The sequence below is a fragment of the Mercenaria mercenaria genome, chromosome 5, assembly GCF_021730395.1.
Source record: "Mercenaria mercenaria strain notata chromosome 5, MADL_Memer_1, whole genome shotgun sequence".
NCBI lineage: Eukaryota > Metazoa > Mollusca > Bivalvia > Venerida > Veneridae > Mercenaria > Mercenaria mercenaria.
The window spans coordinates 19,313,411-19,337,086 of NC_069365.1; the positions used below are offsets into that span (position 1 = coordinate 19,313,411).

Consider the following 23,676-nt stretch of genomic DNA (forward strand, 5'->3'; position numbering starts at 1 on the left):
TCGTCAGAAAACTAGGACAAGTCACGATACATTTGATCTAAAAGTTTCTGTTTATTAATTTGGAAAGATTTGAGATTCGGAGATGTTCCACAGATTCGGTAGACACATTCGACCTCTGGTCTGCAAACTAAACCAGAGGTCATTGTGCTGGAAGAGGAATTTACCGATTCACACACCCTGGAAGACACGGAGTCCCTATTTTGATGTATGGTGGGATGCAAGGAATATTGATCGACATTTTGAAAAAATGTGGAGGGACTTTGACAGGATGGTAGGCCCAAGTTTTTTCGATGCCTACTATGTACGACCGCGAGATGTAGAGGCCCGAACCGAGGTGTCCAAAGTAAGTAATTACTGTATTATTTATTTTGTTAATGTATTTAACAAAATTAATGAACCCAAGTTTATAGATACATTGTAGATCTTAATAGCAAGTTATCCATTTTTTAAGAGTCTGGGCACTTTATTGTCCCCGTCTTTTTTCACGTAAAAAAGTGGAACATAGAAATAAGTTGCGCGTCCTTCCGTCCGTCACACTTCGTGTCCGGTCCATTACTCTGCCATCCATGAATGAATTTTAAAATACCTTAGCATAAATGTTCCCCATAATAAGGCGACATGTTATGCGCAAGATCCAGGTCCCAAGCTCCAAGGTCAAGGTCACACTTAAGACCAAAGGTTTACATAGTCTGCTTCGTGTCCGGTCCATAACTCTGCAATTCATCGAAGGATTTTGGAATAACTTTACACAAATGTTCCCCATAGTGAGACTACATGATTGTCATGCGAAAGACCCAGACCCCTAGCTCTAAGGTCGAGGCCACACTTTGAAGTTAAAGGTTAACATGGTCTGTTTCTTGGCTGGTCCGTAACTCTGCAATTCATTAAGGGATTTAAAAATTATTTGGCATAAATGTTCCCCATAATAAGTTGAAGTATCATGTGGAAGATCAAGACCCCTAGCTCTAAGGTCAATATCACAGACACCCAAGTTAACTCTCTTTTGCTTGTTTGTACATGAAAATACCTCCCTTTATACGATACATGTGTTTTATATCAGTTTTCCACAAATTTAAAAAGGAAATTATGTTTTAAGTAAGACGATTGGTATTGATATATATATAAAGCTATTAACAATTGTAAACTTTTAGAGTGCAAACCCAAGCACTAGTTATAACTTGTAATAATGGTATATATAGGTAAATGCAGCATCACTTTTGCTTCAGTACATTAGGTTGATACATAATGCAGCTTTGCATCGACCAACAGTAGAATTAACTTATTCTGGTGTGTAATTTAAAGTAAAGTTTTTATAGTACCGTGTAAGTGCCATGCGTTCCCTCCCTTTATTGTGATAAAACACTATTTTTCCTTACCAATCACACTTTAATCTTTAAAATACAGATATTAACATTTGAAATAATTAACCAGTTATAAATTTCAAGACATTATCGAACTCCATACCATCTTCATGAATTAGTTTGTTTGTTTTTGGTTAACGCCTTTTTTCAACAGTAGTTCAGTAACATAACGGCGGACAGTTAACCTAACCCGTGTTCATGGATTCTGTATAAGTACAAACCTGTTCTCCGCAAGTAACTGTTAACTTCCCCACATGAAACAGGGGTCGAGGACGAATGATTTGAGACACAATGCCTTTAAACAAATCGTGACGGAGAACATACGCCCCGTCCGGGGATCGAACTCGCGACCCCGTGATCCGTAGATCTGAGCTCTCCCTACTGAGCTTAGCGGGCGGGTCTTCATGAATTATATGGTATATAGTTATGGTTTACATGCATTGTTAGTATGTTGCCTTATTACGTACTTAGAAGATGTAGTTTAGGCATCCAAAATGTTTTGTGAAAAATGTTCCCAGGCGGGGGACGCTGGTAATTCTATTACAGATTCTGGTGTCATTGTCAGATACATTGTAAACATTTATAAGTTTATCAACAGGCATGCATTTGTATATCTAAATTCCAAATGCTTTAAAGATGGAGAGTTGTAGGGGGATATGGTTGATGGGGGAGGGGTGATGGAGAAGAATGTGAGAGTTTTATATGGGGCGTGTCTGACAACTCCTCCTCTAAGCGTCCTAGCAAAGAATCGATGACCTTTTGAAAGCATAGGAAAATATATTTATTAATTTATTCATGAAGTGTTGTATATTCTTTTTATAATAAGTGTCTGCCGGCTGAATGTATGTAGCAGCACCAGTTTTGTAATTTTCATAACAAAACGGGAAGATTTAAAAAAATGAATTTTATTCATTGGATCTACGCGTAATGGTTAGTTTTGTGTAACTTGTAGTGAAGTTGAAAAATTCATTCATTGTACCAGTGCATGAGAAATCATACATAAATATACTTAAGAGTTGTAAGCTAAAAGTACAGATTTTACACACCTACCAAAATACTTCAAGTGGCATTGGACACTGGACACTGGACGTTTAGCAAGTCGATTGTCTGAAAAAAAGGATAATTTTTAGGCATTTAATTTCAGCGGGTTATTCTTCACTATAATTATATTTGAAAGGATTACCATTAACAAGCACCGTTTTGTGGCAAATTAAGGGACATAATTTGAATTTCTGTACCGCATAGAGACGACTGAGGAAGGAAGGCGATCAAAACATGCGACAATGCAACACGACGGACAACAATGCGATACGATGCCCGACATTGATGTCGTGATGTCGTATCGTAATGTCGCCTGTCGTATCGTGTGTCGAGCATCGTGTCGCAGTGTCGCGCGTCGTATTGTTTGTCGTCCGTCTACCCCTCTATGTTGACGCCAGACATGCGATACGACGTGCTAAAGTATGAAACGATGCGCGATATGACGCACAACAATGCGACACGACTCGACAAACGATACGACGGGAAACGATACGAATCGATATCGTTATATTCATGTTGCTCATCACATCGCTTGTCATGCATTGTGTAGCATTGTCCTGTGTAATATCGTGTGTCATGTTGTATAGTCGTGTGTCTCATCGCTTGTCATGCGTCGACTTAAAAGAGTTGATAACAGTATAATGCAACACTACAAATGACAATGAGACACGACGTACGACAATGCGAAATGACTCGTGCCATTTAGAGATGTTTAAAAAAAATGTGTGATTTAGTAACTTGGATTTGTTGAAATCAAAAGCATGTTACAAGTATTTTCCGCAATATATGCACACTTTACCCCAGGGATCATTGAGTTTAATCATAAGCAAAAAAAATGAAAAATCTTTATAAAAAAATTCTTTCTTACCACTCTTGTTTTGAGCTCTAAACATTCGCTAAATGTTTTGCTTTTTTTTGGCATGCAAAGCAAAAATAGTAAAAGTTTAATGACCTGCTTAATTTATGGGTGGGTGCTAGGGTATATATATATACAGTCAAACCCGGCTGCAGAACCTCCCTAGGGGACTGAAGAATGCCGGTATTTGTGAAAACATATATTTTCTCAAGACAGGTGACGTGTGACCATAGTAAGCAGGTTATATTTTTTGGAGGCTGTCTACAGTACGGGTCTGACTGCATAAGGGAGTTCATCGGTTCTAAGACAAAGGTGAATGTACCAAGTAATATAGCAAAAACAAAACAAAATTATGTGGGATAAGGCCGTGACTTTATTGTAAATTTTCAAATGAAAATTATGGTATATTGTTAATATATAGCATGGTATATATGAAAATGATGAGAAAATATGAAAGACAAAGCTCCAGCTAAAATGCCTGGAAGCAACATAGCAGCGCGAAGGTGCAGAAAACTATGAAAATAAGCGCAGAACATACCAGACTTAATAGGAAATTGTAGGTTCTAGTACTTCGCAGTAATGAGAAACGAGGCGAAGATGCCCTCACCGATCTCTATGATATGAGATGATATATCAACAAAAATATTCTTCCTTGATTAAGTAAATGCGAAATGAAACATAACACCAAGATCAAAATAAAATCTGATGTAAGTCAAGAAAGTCTTCAGCAAACAAACGCACAAAAATATTAAGATATTGAAAAAATTGTTTCAATGTAATATATGAACAAACGGACCGGTGCGAGGGAATGGTTATAGCAAACTATGCTACAATAATAATATAATCCATCCAAGCGATTGACTGAGCTAACCAGCAGACTGGAAACGTAAGAAAACAGGGAGAATTTACATGTCTGTTTCAACATAACCCATGTGTTAGAGGTTTGTAGCAAAGTGATCCACAAATTATAAAAATATGTACGGACCTACACGTACATATAACAAATGCAACTTTCGACTGATCACTAATAATCGTATGGCCGGTAAGTTGAACAACCCTGTTTATATAAGACACAGTCAATCCGTGGACCAGGTGAATGGCCAACCACATGGTTTTAAGGCCCCCTCTAACGGTTAAAGAGCGCCCGCCCAATAACACCAATAATAAGAGATGACCAACCGAGCGCGAGGCTGCAGATACGTGAAGGTCAACCTAGACAAGTGAGCTTTTATTTTGATACTGCCGTAGTATACAAGAACAAAATATTTTGTGGATCACTAAATATTGCTCACAACACGGACAAAAATTAAAATGAAATTAGAATTGACTTGAGCCAAACATTTTAATAAAGAACACTTTCTTTACTGTACCCCGTATAAAGATTACAATTTGTAAGCGCCATTTAAGTCACGATAATAAAATAATTCTAAATTGATGAAATCAGATCAATGCAAATAATGTATGTTTACTAATAAAATCAAGTTTATATACGCATACACGCCTTATTTCTTTCCTTTACTATATAACTAATACCAAACAAACAACTTAAACTGGTTTCAAAGATGGTGGTTAAATACTGTTCATATAACAATCAATATCCCAATAACACAATGCATCAGTAGAACGCCTTCGAAATATATATAGACAGAAATATCATAATTCTTTCCAAATATGCATGTACTTAAGCAATCAATATGCCGAAAGAAACATAAAATATACCGGACTATTTATGAACATATGCAGTAAGACAGAATACAGAATGGACAATTCATATGTAATATGACAAATACTTGTCAGGTTATCTTAATCTTTACGCATTATTATTATTATAATTATTATTTTTTGTTTTAATTTCATCTACAAACTACCCAGAAAGACAGGTTAATCGTATGCTGCGAGCCGCTGCCCAACCCTAACTCTTTTCTATTTTTATGATATTTTATATAAGAGGGGGGAGGTAGGGAGAATCCGAGGCTCTGACCAGCGAAAAGGCTCTCTCCACCCCCTGCTTTCCGAGTATTTACTATCATCAATGTTTCTAGTAGATAAAATAAATGTGCCAAACAGAACAAAAACAACACGAAAAAAACTGGGTAATGTTCATGAGCTGTCATCGAATTATAAATCGATGTACAAAACGATGTCCTACAAAAATATTTCAGTTATGTTTGTTTGTTTTTTTTTTTACAGAATAAATGACATTAAGACCATCTCCTCATATTTTTGCAAATACAATGCCAGGATTCAATTGGCGAACCTGCATGCTTTGTGTAGTAAACCCGCACTAATTCATGATATCTTCGTGCTTAAATTCAAACCAATTTTAACAAAGAAAACAACAAACAGAGTACCAAAAAGAAAAAGATAGTAACATTCGGAATGAATACATGCAGTTAAAAATCAAGCCCGTTTCATTCAACCGTATTGTTCCATGATGATTAAATGTACAAACAGAAGCATACTAGCAAAATTGAGTTTATACACACACACTGTAGCCCGCCCGCTTAGCTCAGTAGGTAAGAGCGTTGGTCTACGGATCTCGGGGTCGCGAGTTCGATCCTCGGGCGGGGCGTATGTTCTCCGTGACTATTTGATAAACGACATTGTGTCTGAAATCATTAGTCCTCCACCTCTGATTCATGTGGGGAAGTTGGCAGTTACTTGCGGAGAACAGGTTTGTACTGGTACAGAATCCAGGAATACTGGTTAGGTTAACTGCCCGCCGTTACATGACTGAAATACTGTTGAAAAACGGCGTTAAACCCAAAAAAAAAAACAAAAAAAAACACACACTGTAAAGAGTTTGTTCTCCAATAGACCATAGATTACAGAAGCGACGTGACATGTTTGGTGCAGCAGTACATTTTGTGGCAGGGTTCAGCATTTTGATTCACCATTGTGACCCTGAAACAGATTAAACTTGGCGGCAGAAATATGTTAAAAAACAACAAAGTTACTGTAATGGGAAGGGTGGGAGGGAATTTTTGTAAACGATCTGTCCTCTACGGATTTCCGATAAAGAATGTACTTGTCACTGCACTAAATATGCCCATGAAAATCCCGTGGGATTAAAACTTATCAGACTAGTATTTGAACTGATACGACTATAAATACAAATACAGGTGCGGATTAGCAGTGAGGCGTTATGTTAGACAAGACGATACCCACCAAAATTAAAACAATTTATTTCATAAGAGAACATAAATTTACTTAATTTATGGGTGGGTGCTAGGGTATTTATATATATATACAGTCAAATCCGACTGCAGAACCTCCCTTGGGGACTGAAAAAATGCCAGTATTTGTGAAAACATATATTTTCTCAAGACAGGTGACGTGTGACCATAGTAAGCAGGTTATATTTTTTGGAGGCTGTCTACAGTACGGGTCTGACTGCATAAGGGAGTTCATCGGTTCTAAGACAAAAGTGAATGTACCAAGTAATATAGCAAAAACAAAACAAAATTATGTGGGATAAGGCCGTGACTTTATTGTAAATTTCCAAATGAAAATTATGGCATATTGTAAATATATAGCATGGTATATATAAAAATGATGAGAAAATATGAAAGACAAAGCTCCAGCTAAAATGCCTGGAAGCAACATAGCAGCGCGAAGGTGCAGAAAACTATGAAAATAAGCGCAGAACATACCAGACTTAATAGGAAATTGTAGGTTCTAGTACTTCGCAGTAATGAGAAACGAGGCAAAGATGCCCTCACCGATCTCTATGATATAAGATGATATCTATAGATTTCAACGAATGTAATGCATTTTAGATTTTAGCACTAATAAGATTTACAATATACCATACCGAAATGCACATTACGTGTATTGAGGGCCACTCAACATTTTATGAAAATAAAATTCGCCAAAACGAGGTATGCAGTGAATACACGTTTACTCAATAGGTACAGCAGGTCATTGACAAACAGTTAAAGTCTAGAGCTGGAAATTCCCTTTTGCTATGTACCTTAATTTTTAAGATGTATCAAAATCTATGAAACTCGCTGCACACTTTACATATTGTATATCTTAAATGTTACAATGTCATTTAGGTACATGTACATATTATCCAATAGTTCGATTACTATAAGCCAGGGTCATCATGAAACCTTTTGCTGAGGTTTCAGTCAAAATGTATTATCTATTTATTTTGAACGAACATCAGACGAACGGGCGGACGAATAGGAAACCATTAGCCATAAGACTTTCAATTAGAAGAGTCTTACTGTCACTGACTTGTTACGTCGTAAACAGAATAATTATGCTTGAACAGTTTCCTGTGACGTCTTCTTTGCATTCATATTATTGAAATTATTATTCATATAATTATTGTTATTATAATTATTATTATTAACATTTTTCTCATAATTGATTCAATTCTGTTTTACACCTATTTTCGATATTTCTTGATTATTTCGTTTTCCATATCAATGCATTTTTATAACTTATTCTTTTACATTCAGGCAGTTAAGTAATGCATGCAACGGACCTAGATAAATCGGATCTAATAAATTTAACCAGGTACAGCAGTTACCCTTCAACATAAGGTGCCCCATAGCTGCCGACCCCGACCATGCCACGCCGCTCCTGTAGCTAAACTGTTTAAAGACATTAGGAGAATAGCCGGTTGACGACATTATTTTTCTGCAGCCCCTTATACCAGAGATTGACCGTGTTTATGCTGGTGTTACAGTTGCTGACGTAATGGATTATCCGCATCAAAGCGTACAGGCTAGAACAGCGTCTAAAAATAATGTGTATGCATTTCATTAGCGTGTAACAAAATTGATAACCCAAATCCATATTTTAGTCATTAAGAAATACATTTAAAGCTGAATATTGTTCAAAATATAACAACAATCTGTATTAATTTATATAAGTCCTTGTATATTATAATCTTTTGCAGAACGGAACCATGCAAAGTATTAGCAGATTCGGTTCGATTAACTTGGTCCATGGGAAATCACTCGTGGCACTCCCAAGTATAGTGTGGCTTATTCCATTTAGCTCAGAATGTTTGTGTTTTATTTCTATAGCACCGTTCTCCATAAGTTTCGTTGTTTTGCTGGATTTTATTCTTATGTAAAATACTCCCAGAAACAGTAACCAGACTTAGGTATGAAAAGCACATCTTACCTTACTTCGAACATGTCCGCATTATATTGTTTAACAGTTCTGAAAGAGCTTTGTAATTTCATTACAATGAATTAATAATATATCTGTAAATCCGTGAATTATTTGATTTAAACATGACGCTTTCGTGCTTTAAGAAATATTTCTACGACTCTCTGTGACAGTATGTTATTAATATTCATAAGCATCACTTACCATTTACTGTTATACATTACAACAGTTGAGATCTAGGTTACCCTGCTGATGTATAAAATGAAAATATATCTTACATTTCTTTCGATATCTAACAAACTGCAGCTAACCAATATGTTACATTATGAAAACATCCAATATAGCCTACACGTATCTTTCTTGTCAGCTGTTAATGTTTCATGCCATAGTACGAACCCAACTGGAACGCTCTCTTGCCAGTATAGCTAATAAAGTTAATATAGCCAATTTCGTTCCTGGTAAGCTTACATTACCTTATTACATACCAATTTTCCTATGTGCAGTCTCTACGAACACTTCAACCATCTGACTGAAATACTGTTGAAAACGGCATGGAACCAATTAATTGTATGTCGCTCCTTACTAATCGGATCTGTTAAGCTGTAACTAGAATATACAACATGATTTTTATCATTTGAAGCAAGATATTTAAAGTATAATTTTGACAACTGGTAAGAAACAACCAAATGTATATTTCTATTTGATTTAATGACATAATAGTTTGTATTTTTTTTTTGAAATTATATTAGGCTACAAAGCAAAATTATTTGATTAATCCCAGCGATACTAAATCATGTAACAAAATATTTCCGCAACAACGTTAGAAATGCATAAACCTCAATACACCTCGGGTGAAACAAGTACATGCATATTGTACATATGTTAAAGTCCATAAATAATAATGACCGAGAATAATATACAGGAACTAACGTACTGCATTTTTGCGCATGTACATGCAAACAAAAAAAAAAAACTCTCGACCACACCCATGTTTTACCTGTGAGTGTTTGTCAGCTCACTATGTCTGTTAATTTTATTTATTTATTTATTTATTTATTATATAACAAAAATTCACTTCAGACTGATTCAGTCAGTGATTGAATAAAACAAAATAACCAATATCTTGCTGATTGTACGATGAACACGTGTCTCCATTACTTTCCAGAGGACATATTAAAATGCCGTATAAACAGAAAGTTCAGCAATCAAAATTATAAGCGCAGACATCTAAAGAAAATATATAATGTATACTCATCTCAATTGCGAATTCTCAAAACAGTAGCGCTGCAGTTTTCCGTCGTTATCTTCTTTAAATTTTTGTAAACGATCTGTCCTCTACGGATTTCCGATAAAGAATGTACTTGTCACTGCACTAGATATGCTCATGAAAATCCCGTGGGATTAAAACTTATCAGACTAGTATTTGAACTGATACGACTATAAATACAAATACAGGTGCGGATTAGCAGTGAGGCGTTATGTTAGACAAGACGATACCCACCAAAATTAAAACAATTTATTTCATAAGAGAACATAAATTTACCTAATACCACAGTCACACATACGGTGCGGATAGGTAAGTTTAGCTACGGACAGAAACGTAGTAATTCGTACCGATCCGTACCTGAGCCGTATGGATTGGTACGGATGGATACGGGTTACTACATTAAGGTACGGCTCCGGTACGGATCGATACGAATCGATACGAATTACTACGTTTCTATCCGTGGCTAGACGTAGCTATCCGCGCCGTATGTGTGACTGGGGTATAATCAAACTAATATCACCAAACTCAGTCAAGAGTAGGGTCACAATATCAATGTCCTCATGTGAGCGATCTTGGCCCTTTTGGGTTTACTTCGATATATATATATATATATATATATATATATATATATATATATATATATATATAAATCAAATAAATAGAATGACTTCACATGCCTTTCCAACAGTATTTAATTATGAAAAAAAGTATTTTTATAATTAAATACTATTGGAAAGGCATGTGAAGTCATTTTATTTATTTGATTTATAGACTTCCATCTTGTGCCGAGTCTTTTCATTGTCAAGTTTATATATACATATATGATTTTCCAGAGTCGCACTATGTCGAATTTGACTCGAAGTTTTTGTATATAACCAGAAAATCAAATAAGCATGTTTAAGATACTGATATAGTGTTTTTATAGAAAAATATAAAATATAAGCCAATAAAAGCTGTTTAACTCACTACATTACCTTCTGTTAAATACTCCTTTCTGAAACAGTTTTCTTTTGTTTTTAATTTTTGAGATAATTTCGATTCTCTAGCTTAACATATTGACCGTATATTCCACATGTCCCGTTCTCGCCCAAGTTTGAAAACTCTCATACCTTGAACAATTGTAATGTCGCCTTAGTCTGGTCAACATGTTATTCATTTATTGTGCCGTATTTGCGGAATATTTCGTATTCAAGCAAGACACCGGATGCAGAACATTTAATAAGTGTCATTCAAGTGTTGTATAAGTAACGTTATTCTGAATAGGTATTTGTATAATGGCCTCAGTAGTAATATTATTTTGGTCCTTCTGGTGCTTGAAAGAGGGCCTGATGGCTGTTGCACATTTCATAACCTCACATGCACATTCTCAATTAAACCAGTTGTGTCATCATTTGCTTGATTGAACTTAATGCAGCCAGGATCTTCTGATAAATTATTATTTTAGGATTTATGTACCTATTGCCACAGTATTTATACTGTTGTTTTCCAGTACATGACACATATCTTGTATTGCAGTTGAAGTATGACAGTGAAGGCTTCGAGCTGAGATTGGACGTACAGCAGTTCACGCCATCAGAGCTGAATGTAAAGTTGGTGGGAAACACATTAACTGTGAGCGGGAAACATGAGCAAAAAGCAGATGAACACGGACATATTTCCAGAGAATTTCACCGAGAGTTAACTGTACCAGAGGTGAGCATTTTTTGTCATTTTATTTCTGAAGTAAAAACGAACAAAGATTAAAGCTTGATTCATTTATTGCATGAGCTATTCCTTGGGCTGGAGTAAAGTTTCAAGGCAATACTGTGGTTCGAATTGTCAACAAATAAACTGATGTTAACTTTAAATATCATACAGAAAATAATAAATTATAATTATACAAAATTGTTTTTGATAAAATTTTCATCAAAATCACTACATCACTTAGTCACACTACCGTAAGAGTATAAAAAACTATAGAAAACAATTTAATAGCTCCAGCCCGAGGAAAGGACTCCTATGTATATAGACCCATCTCCAAAGATGACTGCTGGCCACCTATTTCAATGATTTAAAATTGATTGTAAGGTATCCAATCCACATGTATTACAGTACTACTAAAATATATCATATGGTTCATATAATTTTGGTAATTTTTGAAAGTGTATTGTCTACTGAAAAGAAAATATAAATCACATGACAAAATATGTTATAGAGTTTTTATTTATTTACTTTTTAATCTTTAATAATACTTCAACAGAAATTCAGTTATTACAGTGTTGATTTATCATTTCGAAGTCAAAAAGCATGACTGTAATGATTCTTGCATATTATTTATGGTATTCTTATTCAGCAGAAACACGGGGTAACTAGGCGTCGAAATGTTACCTATTTGAGGATCGGATACCTTAAGGACAAGTGGAAGAAACTTGACAAATAAACAGTTAAAACAAATTTCCTTCTTGGTTTGAGTGCTAAATGATTTATAAGTATTACAACGGAAATCTAATCAATAAAATATAGATCATTAAATATATGCGTTTAAATGTAAATTTTTCAAATAGAGTCAAGTTGAACACCTGTCGTAGAAAGGCATCAATCACTTTTGGAATAGGAAATATCTAGAGATTTAGCTGTGCTTCAAATCATAAAAACGAAGTTATGACTTAAATATTACTGAATTCCTATAAATGTGGTATTTTTATTGGAAAGTTTTGTATTTACCAAGAGACAGAGACATGCTGTTTTATATTTAGTGCAAATTTCGTAGTGTTATGTATAGTGGATGAAATACTATAACAAGATTTAACAAACACTTCTTCCATCCCCCCCTCTCGCCCCCACCCCCGCAACACATACACATTTATATGGCGCTGCTGCTTACCGTACGTCCATACGGATGTCCGTCCATACATTATGTGTCCAACTCCTCAAACACTGTTAGCCTGATTTGATTCAAACTTCAACAATGTGCAGATAACCATAAAGGAAGGAACTTTTGTAGTGAAAGGATATGCTTGAAAATTTTACAGATGAACGACTTTGGTGTGAAAATGACCATAAATGACTTTTTCTGCGACTATTTAGTCAAAAATTATGGTCATTTCTTAATTTCATTCGATAGGCAATAGTAAAGAAATCTGATGTTTTCAGCCAGCTACTCGTACACTTTTTGAAGGAATGGATTCGAAGCTATTCAGATGCACAATTTTATCTGACTACACTTTGCTTCAAACTTGAAGTCGAACATCCTTCATTTGAGGATGGTGTTTATAGAGGGTGACGCATGAGGGGGGATCCGTGTCCTATGAACACAATACTAGTTTTACCCTTATTCTTATCTAAAACTTGACGATTATGATAAAAAGAGGCCAAGCTAAAAATAAGTAAAAAAGTAATATTCATAGAAATTTATGACTGATTAATATTATGAATAATTAATAATAACATCATAATTGTCTGTTGTAGGATGTGGATTTGGAATCAATGACGTCATCAATATCCGAAGATGGAATACTGACCATTACGGCTGATGTGAAGGGCGCAGAAAAACCAGCGGAGAAAGTGATAGACATTCACAAGGAACAAAAGGACTAGGAACACTAAGTCTGATTGATACCCATTCTGCTTTTGAAAAGACATTCTCAAATATCAAGTGTTAAATCTGTAATGATACTAGTTATTCTTTAATACAGTTGTCATGTTCAGGTTAAGATATAACTTTATGTTCAGAAAAAAAAAGTTATATTGCTGTCATGTTAAAGATGCTAAGGATTATCACATTTGTGCTACTAAAACATTTTGGTTTTCGTAGTTTTAACCTTCAGAAAATACTGAATGATAGTGAACTACTACTTATATTACACAAATGTTTAATATGTATTTGGAACACTGCCGGAGATTGTGAAACAAACAATATATTGTTGCTCTTGTTTATTCATTTATAATAAGGTTACATATGTAGATCTATACATATATACATAGGTGTAAGCGAGATAAGAATGTGACTTGTGTCTAGTTATATTACTATAATGGTAAAGAATAAGATTTTCAAGTATCTAAAATGCATTGTGTTTGACAAAGGTTCGTTTGTAACCTTGAACATCAGTCCGTTCGTCTTTCCGTACGTCTGCTTGTCGGTCTATCCTTTCGTCCGTCTACCTGTCTGTCCGCATTCAGCTTGATCACGCTTCTCAAATAAAATCTTAAAAGTAGATCCCTTGGAAGCAACGAAAACAAGGCAAACAATTAAAATTGCAGACTCGGTTTGATTGAGTCTGTTCTTGAGCAGTAATTGAAAATGAAACACTGCCCACGTCCCCTAGCATCGGGTTAAGCAGTCTTCAATCTTAAAATATATATGAGTTGAAATCAATAATCCCGAAATACCAGAAAATATAACAACACTGAGATGAAGTCGGGTCGACTTTTTACGGCCACCACACAGCACATAACATCCGCAAAGTCCTCTGTTCGGATTTTTCATAGAACTGAACATCGGATTTGTTTTGTGGAGCTTCTTAAAAGCTTTTGATAAAAATTGTCCAAACTGTTTTACTATTGGTGCAATTCAAATGCAGTTCCAGATGAATGATTGATACTAGTAATATTCCTTGTTGCGTACATGAAGTTATGGCTTCTTGATAATTATGTATCTCACAAGGTCACAGGGGTCTGAACATTGAAAACCATTTCCGACCAATAGCTTGAGAACCACATGGCCCAGAATGTTGAAACATCATAGCATGATTGAACAAGCAGAGTAGATGGCCCCTATTGATTTTGGGTTCACCACGAAAGGTCAAGATCACAGTGGCCAGACAATGGAAATCCATTTCCGGTCAGTAACTTGAGAACCATTTGACACAGAACCTTCAATCGTCATAGGGAGATAAGACTTACAGAGAAGGTGACTTTTATTGTTTTAAGGTCACTCGATCAAAGGTCAAGGTCACAGGGGCAAATCCGTCCGTCACACTTCATTTTTGATCAATGACAGGGGAACTATTTGACCTAGAACCTTCAAACTTCACAGGGTGATAGGATTAACAGAGTAGATGACCCCTATTATTTTTGGCTACTAAATCAAGGTCAATGTCACAGAGGCCTAAACATGGAAAAAATTTTCTGATTAATAACTTGAGAACCACTAGGCCCTGAATGTTGAAAAATTCATAGGACGGTTGAACATGCCAATTAGATGATCCATATTGCAGCCAACCATCGGTGTCTCTTTGTCTTTCACTCTTGTCCCCTATTGACTTCTTGCCTATTACAACTATGCATTGGGGGAGACATGCGTTTTTCTACAAAAACATCTTCTTTGTATACATAAAGTCTACGAAGAGACTTTTTCTGTGCTTTATATCCACTTCTGTCCTGATTCAATTAAAGCTTCTCTGAGATAGTTAGAATAATGTTGAAATTATTGTTAAAATATCTCTCGAGAATGGTTATAGGTTCCCACAAAGCTTTGACACGCATTTTAATGCTTTAGAGATTGATAAATGTTAGACAATATATTAATTTGTTTAGGCTTGCGCACTTGAAAACATTATATTAGACACTGATAACGAAATGTATGTATGTCTGCCAGACTAAGTCTCACCCGTCAAGCGTTTATGTTTTGAAAATTAAAAAAGCTCTAGCTGAAAGTGAACATCAGTTTCAGCAAATCATAATTACATATCTACGTTAGTCTAAATTCAATTGCGTGATTTATCCGTGTTAATGCAACTTAAACATAATCTATTCGTATTATTTTATTATTAAATCTTACACTGAAGTAATTTTCATAAATGCAACTTGTAGTCAAAATTGTTTCCTGACCGTTTTAAGTCAGACAAAATAGAAAGATAATAAACTTTCTGTTATTTTTAATAAATCTGATATTTTCAGGTGAAAAAAAAAACAAGCTCTTGCCTGTCTTTGACAATTTTATTTGATATCTGAAACTACGAATTAAATAGAACAGGAAATAGCCGCAACAAAATAGAACAACATAGGCAAATATGGTAAGCTTTTGATAGCATTGGAGAAATGATAGAGCTGTCTTAATAACACTCTGTATGGAGCTAAACAATGCAGTATATAACAGTAGTATTAACAGTATATATATTCTATCGAGAACATCTATATTTTTCATTCTTTTTCTTCCCAACCTTCAATTTTTACTCTCCTTCTCCTTTTTATCACATCTTTCCAATAATATAGACATTTATAATCAAAAATGAATACTGACTTCTTTGATTTATATCCATCAGAGTTGCATAATATCTTACTTTATACATGTCTTGATATAAAATGTGTATCTAACAGTATGAATTAATATAAGAAGTAAAACTCAGTGTAAATTATACGTATTTGGACAATATATGCAGAAAGATTTCAAGAGCAACACGAAAATTGAAATTGTCTTTCCTTTCAGAATATCGACTTTCGTCTTTCTCTCAGGATTACTTTTTACCATTTGTTCCGCACACGTAAAGGATACATTTTAAAACTTGTACCTTATTACCCGACACTGGTTTAGAAAATAGGTTTAACAAAATAGTACTTGACTCTGACAGGATAGTATGTCCCCTGGACATGGTAGCATGTTACTGTGAGAAAATAGGATGGTCGTATAACAAACAAGATAATATATACAACGGACATGGTAGCATGTTACTGTGAAAAAAATCGGAGGATCATATAACAAAGAGGTATGTTACTCGGACAATTAGAGGTTATTATACAGGGCTGGTGTGCCTTAAGGCGATATTGGCATACAAGCCCGAGGGCTAATGCACAGCCCTGTTGTATGACCTTTTTATTGCCTAAATTTCATTCTACGGTTAAAGTGAAAACGAGATCAAAATAATGTAATGTTGAACAGCGTCAGCGTCATTAAATGTTCATGAAATGCGCGGGAATATCAACGTTGCCTACTGTCGCAGACGTTTTTTCCTTTAAATTCATGCAATCCAGGGCCCAAAGTGTCTTGTGTCAGCCTGATTCAACCACACTAGAGGAGGAAGCTAGCGAAAACATGTTAATTTACCATGCACTCTTTTGTAAATTAAATGTTAGTTTGTATAGACTTGACATTGTGTCATTGCAAGTATAAAATATATATGTTTTGCGCAGCCGGAAGTATACCTGATATGGCCGGAAGTGATATCCGGCACACCAGCTCTCACGAAAACTAATATCGACCTCATGCTGCTCATATACGTTTAAATTCAGTGCAAATGTGTTACTTTATTTAGTAACATATTCAATAAAATAATATATACACTGGACATGAGAGCATGGTACTTTAAGAAAACAGGACGGTCGTTTAACAAAACAGTACGTCTTTTTGACAAGATAGTTCGTGTATTGGACATGATAGTGTGTTAATTTCAGAAAGCAAGATGGTTGTTTAACAAAATAATACGTCTCTTTGACATGGTTGTATATACATTGGACATGATTACATGCTTCTTTAAGAAAATAGTATGTTCGTTTATCACAATAGTTCGTCACTCTGACAAGATAGCATGTTACTTTAAGAAAAATAGGATTAAAAAATAACAAAATAGTACATCTCCCTGACAACATGCTACATCTACACTGGACATGAAAGTATGTTCCATTGAGAAAATAGGATGGTCGTTTAACAAAATAGTATATCATTTTGACAAGATAGTCTGTTCACTGGACATGATAGCATGTTGTGTTAAGAAAACTGGATGGTCGTTCACAAAATATCACGTCATTCTGACAAAAGAGTACGTGCTTTACACATGATAGCATTACAAGTCAACATAACACAATAATTAACACGAAATATGATACTATTCAGAATAAAGAAGAAGCCTCGAATCCAGTTAGAATACGACAGCTCTGGCGTTCCATACCAAACTATTTCATACACAAGATAGTTTATCAAATTGTCACGGAGAGCACCACCTAGCCCCCAAATCGAACTCACGAGCCCGCTATCCGTAGATCTGCTCTCCATCTCACTGAGCCATCTGAGCCGGCTGATCATATACAGCTGTAACCTAATTAAAGTAATGATGATAAAATAAATGGTCTTAACTTTACTGACCATTTTAGTTTTATTTACATATCATAGATTTGTGCTATTAACAGTATAAGTTCAGTCATGTTACGGTCAATCAACGGGTACCTCACGTAGTTCTTAATGACCTTGTAAACAAACACAGGTTATGATGGTCTGCAGTAGTCATAAGACTGCTGCCGTCGACTTTGTGCATCAGAAATCATTTCAATAACATGACTACCAGGGATAATTTGATATATATATATGATTTCTTTTGGGTACCGACGCGTTATGCGCAGTTTCAGTTTTGCAATGATCTCACTTATGTGCTTTGAATTTGTCACTTTCTGTCTTATTCTGAACATACTGTGTCGCTTTGCTAGAACTTCTCTCTGATGTCGAAATCTTTCTTGAGCATAGTCGGCAATATATACTCCATACATACGCTCAACAATAAGAAGTATGTTGCCATTTGCAAAATGAAGTGCCACATTGATATCGGTTGTTGCACTGAAGAAACCATTTTCAACAAATTCATTTTGATCTGCGTACGGAAAGTCTTCCAGTCCTCTGTAAAGATTGCTTTGATATGGATAGGGATTTAACACATCTATAGCTTTATCAATCATAACCCCAGCTTGCAGAAAAATGGTTCTAACTCGCGGGTCTCTACGATAAACTGTAAAACTGCATCTCAGTTCTTTATTTAAACGGAAGGGGAAGTTATTGATGTGCTTGTCTTCAGTTAATAGTCTTTTGTCAATGGTACAGAGTCTGGAGTACATGCTCATCCAGACTATTGCCTCATATTGGTCACCAGGACATGCACCCACTTGTTTTACTTTATCCCGTGCAGCGTTTAAACAGCGTTGTATTTGGAGACGGTTCGAGACGAATTCTATTGTTTTGATAGATTCGTGCTGAAATTTGGTTCGATATCCTGAAAAAAAGTCAAACAGCAAATCGGTATGTGTGCAATTTTAGTTTGATTGTTGTGTTGTATATTAAACTTTGTACCTATAAAACATTTATGTTATTCAGTGTTAGTATTTTAAATATTCTATACAAAACAAAAACGTGCACTCTTTTTTAATGTGGCATACATGAATAAAATGGCTGATCATATGCGATAAAATAAACTGAATGCGTAAAACATCACTACGTACGACCCCGTTTGTCCTTCCATCCTTTCACAAAAGGCAACCAGCCAGAACATGAAAAGTATATCAGAAACAATCATGATATATGTAACAATTTACCAGAGATTTTTATTTGCTATATCTGAAATTGTACATATTTATTTGTTTCTTACTTTAACAATAGTCCAAGGTTATGTAATGTATTCAGTAGGGTGTGTGTGTGGGAGGGGGGGGGGGGGGTATAACTAGGCAAAATCCTAATTCATTCAATTATATCACCAAACGATATCAACAATATTAACGGTGAAATTGTTATACGAGCCACAAGCACGTGAAGCCATTATTGTTTGGTTAAACAAAACTTTAACTAGTCATTCTTGAACTTCTCCTTTATTCTGCTTTATCAATGAATGCTTCCTCATTATTCTTAAAGCTCTACAGGCATGGTAATAAGAACTATACACAAACATAATTATTTCAGCTTAAAAGGTTTTATTTTAAAGTAACTTTTATAGGACAATAGCTGCGTGTGGCCATTTAAGTTGACGGCACAAGATAAGGAATGTTTATTCATTACTATAAATAAGTTAACCTGGAAGTTGAAAAAGGATACAGCAACGAAATGATGTTTTAAAAAGTGCGTTGCCTTTGTCCAAGATTATTTTGTCGACAAATAAAACACCTATTAACATACGTGTTCATTATTGTTATTCTGATTAAGCCTTTACACTGTATTTTGAGGTTTTTAAAAAGATAAGTTAATAATTGACTTTATTAACTTAAAGCAAAAACACAAAAAATACAATGTTGCTTTTCTCATCACACGTCATACACAGACTCATTCAAACAAACCGAGTTTGCCATTATGTTGAGCGGTTGCGTTCCTTTCTTCCAAAGATTAATTTAACATGTGTTTTCCAATGCATAATTCAATTCCGAATTTCAAATTTAAACTAAATTGGCTAAAAGTCGACTTTTTTGCTGAAATACAATCAAGGAATTTAAAAACGCCCCATCAACGATGGTAATAATAACACGCAGATTCTCTAGTGAACCTTGAAGCGTGCCCATTCCCATCTTTGCAAATATTTTTCGCGCTGTTGTTCACATAATTCTCAGCTCGCATTTACAAACCTACATGTTAAGCCGATAACAGTCATAAAGAAACATTTTATACTCAAACTCCCCAAGTTGTATTAAATGAAAGGTTCATTCATTAAAATCAGTATTTTCTTTTTTCCTTCTCAAACATTTATTGCAATATTGTAAATTTCAGTATGGGAGGATCGACCGAACTATACTGGACAAGCTGAGATCTAGGTTCCACTTTGTACAACCCCACATGAACGTGTTAAATTGTCAATGTCACCTACGCTTGTATTCTGTAACGTAAAATTGCAATGTTTAGCTTATGTTTACGCAAATGGACCACTGCAGTTATAATTTTGTTCATTGGTTTGACCTCAAATACAACTCCAAACACAGCTCAATTTCCTTAGACTATATTACCATTATTGTTAGAAATATGTAAGGAGAATGATGGGGACTAAGAATTTTTCACAAAGATTGCCGCTCTAATAAGATTTATGTATGTTGAATTTTATACGCGGTACATAAAACTTCAACTGGTACGTTTATTTTATACTACCCTTAACTGTGTGCCAACAACAGAAATGACTGTCATTCTGCACATAATTATATACTTGTACCACCTCTTTCATTTTTGACAAAGCCTTTTTAAAGCTGCTATTGTATATCTATGCAGCTTAGGTGGGGCTTTCAGTTAAGAAAGAAAGAACCATGTATGGATATAGCATGTATAGCAGTCTAAGTGGACTTAAGTATTCTATTTAATTCAGAGATTTTGGCATCTGTGTCCCCTGTTAGCCACATGGTGTTCCAAAACATTATATGCAACGATTATCTGCCGTCTAATTATTAGTTGTTGCTTATATTTTTGTTCAGTTTAAACACTAATTTCATATACGGCCAATAGAGTAGCAATCGGTGGCGGTGGGGAAAAGGTTGCCCACTAACAGGGACTACTGTTATGGCCTGTCCACTCACACTTTCAGATAGACATAGTCTATGTATCCTATTGCGCTTAAGTCTTGATGAACCACTTCCAGCGAAATATCTCTTTCCGCAGTCACCTTTACTTTACAGTGCATGTCGTTAATTGTTTTGAACTCTCCATGCCGAGCAAAATTAATGTTCATGCATTTTGATGTATAGGTTATACAGGATAAAATCCCAGTCGACACTCTTGTACCTTATTTCCTTACCATACTTTTAAGTGCATGGAAATGGAATTGCAATTTTGACTGCCAACGCTCAAAACTTTGGATACGATGTACGTGTGATTTGTATGTATGTACATGTATATAGTTATAGTCAGCCCAAACTCGAGCGAGTATCCCTACAGTTATATTCAGATGTATTTCTTGATTATTTATGCGAAAGTGTCTAATATTTTGACTGGTTATATTCGTTGCTTCCGAATCTTCCCATAGCTTGATTAACTTTATCAACAACATCCTTACAAAGTGTATTCGTACTAAGTTTCTTTGTATAAATTCTGGTCCTCTGGGAACATATTCTATTTAATTTATATCTATAATAGAATACTGGTGTTATCGGTCTGAGCGGTCTAGGTAATAGATTATCTCTTATTGTTATTGTTTCAAATTGTGTTTGTTCTCTCGTGTATAGATTCTAGACTTCTATAATATCAGATTATTTTGTGACTTTTCAAAAAGGTTGACCAAAGCATATAATTGCTTTTAGTTTTATAATCGTATTACCAACTTAAATTTTGATAATAATGCTTCACGTCAAAAATGTTCTTTTTGTAGATTGATTTATTGACAAAATAGAATCTTTGCCATACAACATTGGTTTCGAGCTTTTTTTCATTTTTTTGGACACCAAACGGGTTTTTACCCTGAAATTATGTGAAATCAGTACTGGTTACCTATGCTTACATAAGTACGTCCCCACGACTTACGTTTTCGACGGACCTATATTTTCGACGATGTCGGTATTTCCGTTTATTTGCTTATTCCGCGTATGTCAAGCGGTGATCACGTAGTATTTTGGTAGAATAAACAAAGTTCTACACGTGTCCTCATTTCATGACTTCATTTAAAAAGAAATGAAAGTAAATCAATAAATTAATATCAACATACCGTTTTATGCATCTTTTATTTAATCCCAAAACTGGTACTTTAATGACACTCCCATAACATCACTTAGAAGCATGGAAATAATTTAGAAGTTCGTCTGCAGACACGGCCATCTTTGTTGTTATTGGTCATGTCATGCTTTTTAAAAATCTATACCATACAGTAAAAATACCGCGATCTGATTTATATGACCCCCTTTCAGAATAAATTAAGAACTTTAAAGACATTCTTTAATATGTACTTACATTGCACACGCTAATTGTTAAAAATTCAGGCAGATAATGATAAAAAAAATCCCATATACATTGTTAAATGGGTGTTCCTTGATAAATGATATGGTTGGGTGCAAAGGTCAACAATAGTTGCATCGAGCAGGACCGAGTTATGTCAGGTGTCCAAAGTTTAACAGTCAATAATATTCTATGAAAGCATGTTTGAATAGGACGTGCTAATAACTCTCTGAAAATATATTAGATTAATATAGTTGAATATGGATAAAACGTCGACAAAATGCAAAACAATATCTGTTTCAGGCGATATGTGATGATTTGTACTACATTCAATGTACGGTATAGATTTTAAGCGTGATTGGCGGGAATCGTCGAATACGTAAGTAGTAAAGTGCGAGCAGGTGCTTTAAACTAACTTCCGTTTTTATCCGAAATGAACTTGCAAAACTCAGATTTTCGGATAATAACCACATACAAAGAGAAGGTCTTGTATTGGTTTGCCGCTTGACAAGTAGGCAATTTAATTATTCTCCTTTCCTAATTTTGGCAATCATTTGATGCTTTACGTCGTCGAAAACTGGTGTCACGGGGATAATTGTTATATAGTACGCATTAGATATCCTTGATAGCATTGCAAATATACTTTATTTTCCGCCGATTTAAAATCCGTAAAAATGTAAAAGAGCTTCTATATATTATAACAGTCTCGTTTTAGTTTTGAAATAATAAAACGATGATTATCCGAGAAAATTACACTTATCATCAAAACAAGGCTCAATTACCTTGAGGTTGTTGGAAGCTTTTAGAAACACAAAATATCCAAATTAATATAGAGAACTGAGTATGTTTATCCATTGTACTAAGCTTTTACAAACAAATAAAAATGCATGTCAATAAGTTTCTCAACCTGTAAAATATGACAATATGACGTATTATCTGGATCGGAAATATAATCTTTACAGTCAGGTTGAATTTAAAACGAGAAACAATCTATAAATATCTACAATGTAATGGTGATATAATCAAATGAATTGTCGTTATTTGGTTATCATGACTAATAAACTTTTATGTTAAAGATTCCCTTCTTAATTTTAATATCTGAAACCGAAACGAGGTTTTAGGTTTAAGTTAATAACGTGATATATCGGATTACATTATAGTAATTATGTCTTATGCAGTACTTTTAAATATCAGAAACTATTGTTACATAAGGAAGTGATTCACCACTACTCACAAAAAATCAAGTTCTTGTTATTAAATTTACTTTCCGCGAAACTAAAATAATAAGGGAATCATTATTTCAATATCTATCCAGATAAACTAATTACTTTTATTAATCGCAGGGGCCGTGGCCGAGTGGTTAAAGTCGTTGACTTAGAATCACTTGCCCTTAACAGATGTGGGTTCAAGTCTTGTTCGGGCCGATGGATGCTTCCTGTGAGAAAGCCATCCAGCT

General features: G+C 34.9%; 2 protein-coding genes across 2 annotated transcripts; one reads left to right on the forward strand and one right to left on the reverse strand.

The window, feature by feature from the left end:
- Positions 1-29: 29 nt before the first annotated feature.
- LOC123556561 (alpha-crystallin B chain-like) lies at positions 30-13,559 on the forward strand. Its single transcript, XM_045347351.2, has 3 exons — positions 30-343; positions 11,171-11,347; positions 13,103-13,559. The coding sequence occupies exons 1-3, from the start codon at positions 83-85 to the stop codon at positions 13,229-13,231; spliced, it is 567 nt and encodes a 188-aa protein (XP_045203286.2). The 5' UTR covers positions 30-82; the 3' UTR covers positions 13,232-13,559.
- A 1,936-nt stretch (positions 13,560-15,495) lies between these two features.
- Positions 15,496-23,153, reverse strand: LOC123556560 (uncharacterized). Its single transcript, XM_045347350.2, has 2 exons — positions 23,003-23,153; positions 15,496-18,606 (listed from the first exon to the last, which is right to left on the reverse strand). The coding sequence occupies exons 1-2, from the start codon at positions 23,073-23,075 to the stop codon at positions 17,831-17,833; spliced, it is 849 nt and encodes a 282-aa protein (XP_045203285.2). The 5' UTR covers positions 23,076-23,153; the 3' UTR covers positions 15,496-17,830.
- Between the last annotated feature and the right edge of the window lie 523 nt (positions 23,154-23,676).

Bases quoted from the DNA above. Each gene is read 5' to 3' on its own strand.
- LOC123556561 (XM_045347351.2), top strand. From the start codon at position 83: ATGTTCCACAGATTCGGTAGACACATTCGACCTCTGGTCTGCAAACTA. The intron at 344-11,170 runs GTAAGTAATTAC...CTTGTATTGCAG, and splicing joins CCCGAACCGAGGTGTCCAAA to TTGAAGTATGACAGTGAAGG. The intron at 11,348-13,102 runs GTGAGCATTTTT...TGTCTGTTGTAG, and splicing joins GAGAGTTAACTGTACCAGAG to GATGTGGATTTGGAATCAAT.
- LOC123556560 (XM_045347350.2), bottom strand. From the start codon at position 23,075: ATGGATAAACATACTCAGTTCTCTATATTAATTTGGATATTTTGTGTT. The intron at 18,607-23,002 runs GTAATTGAGCCT...ACTTTTTTTCAG, and splicing joins AAGCTTCCAACAACCTCAAG to GATATCGAACCAAATTTCAG.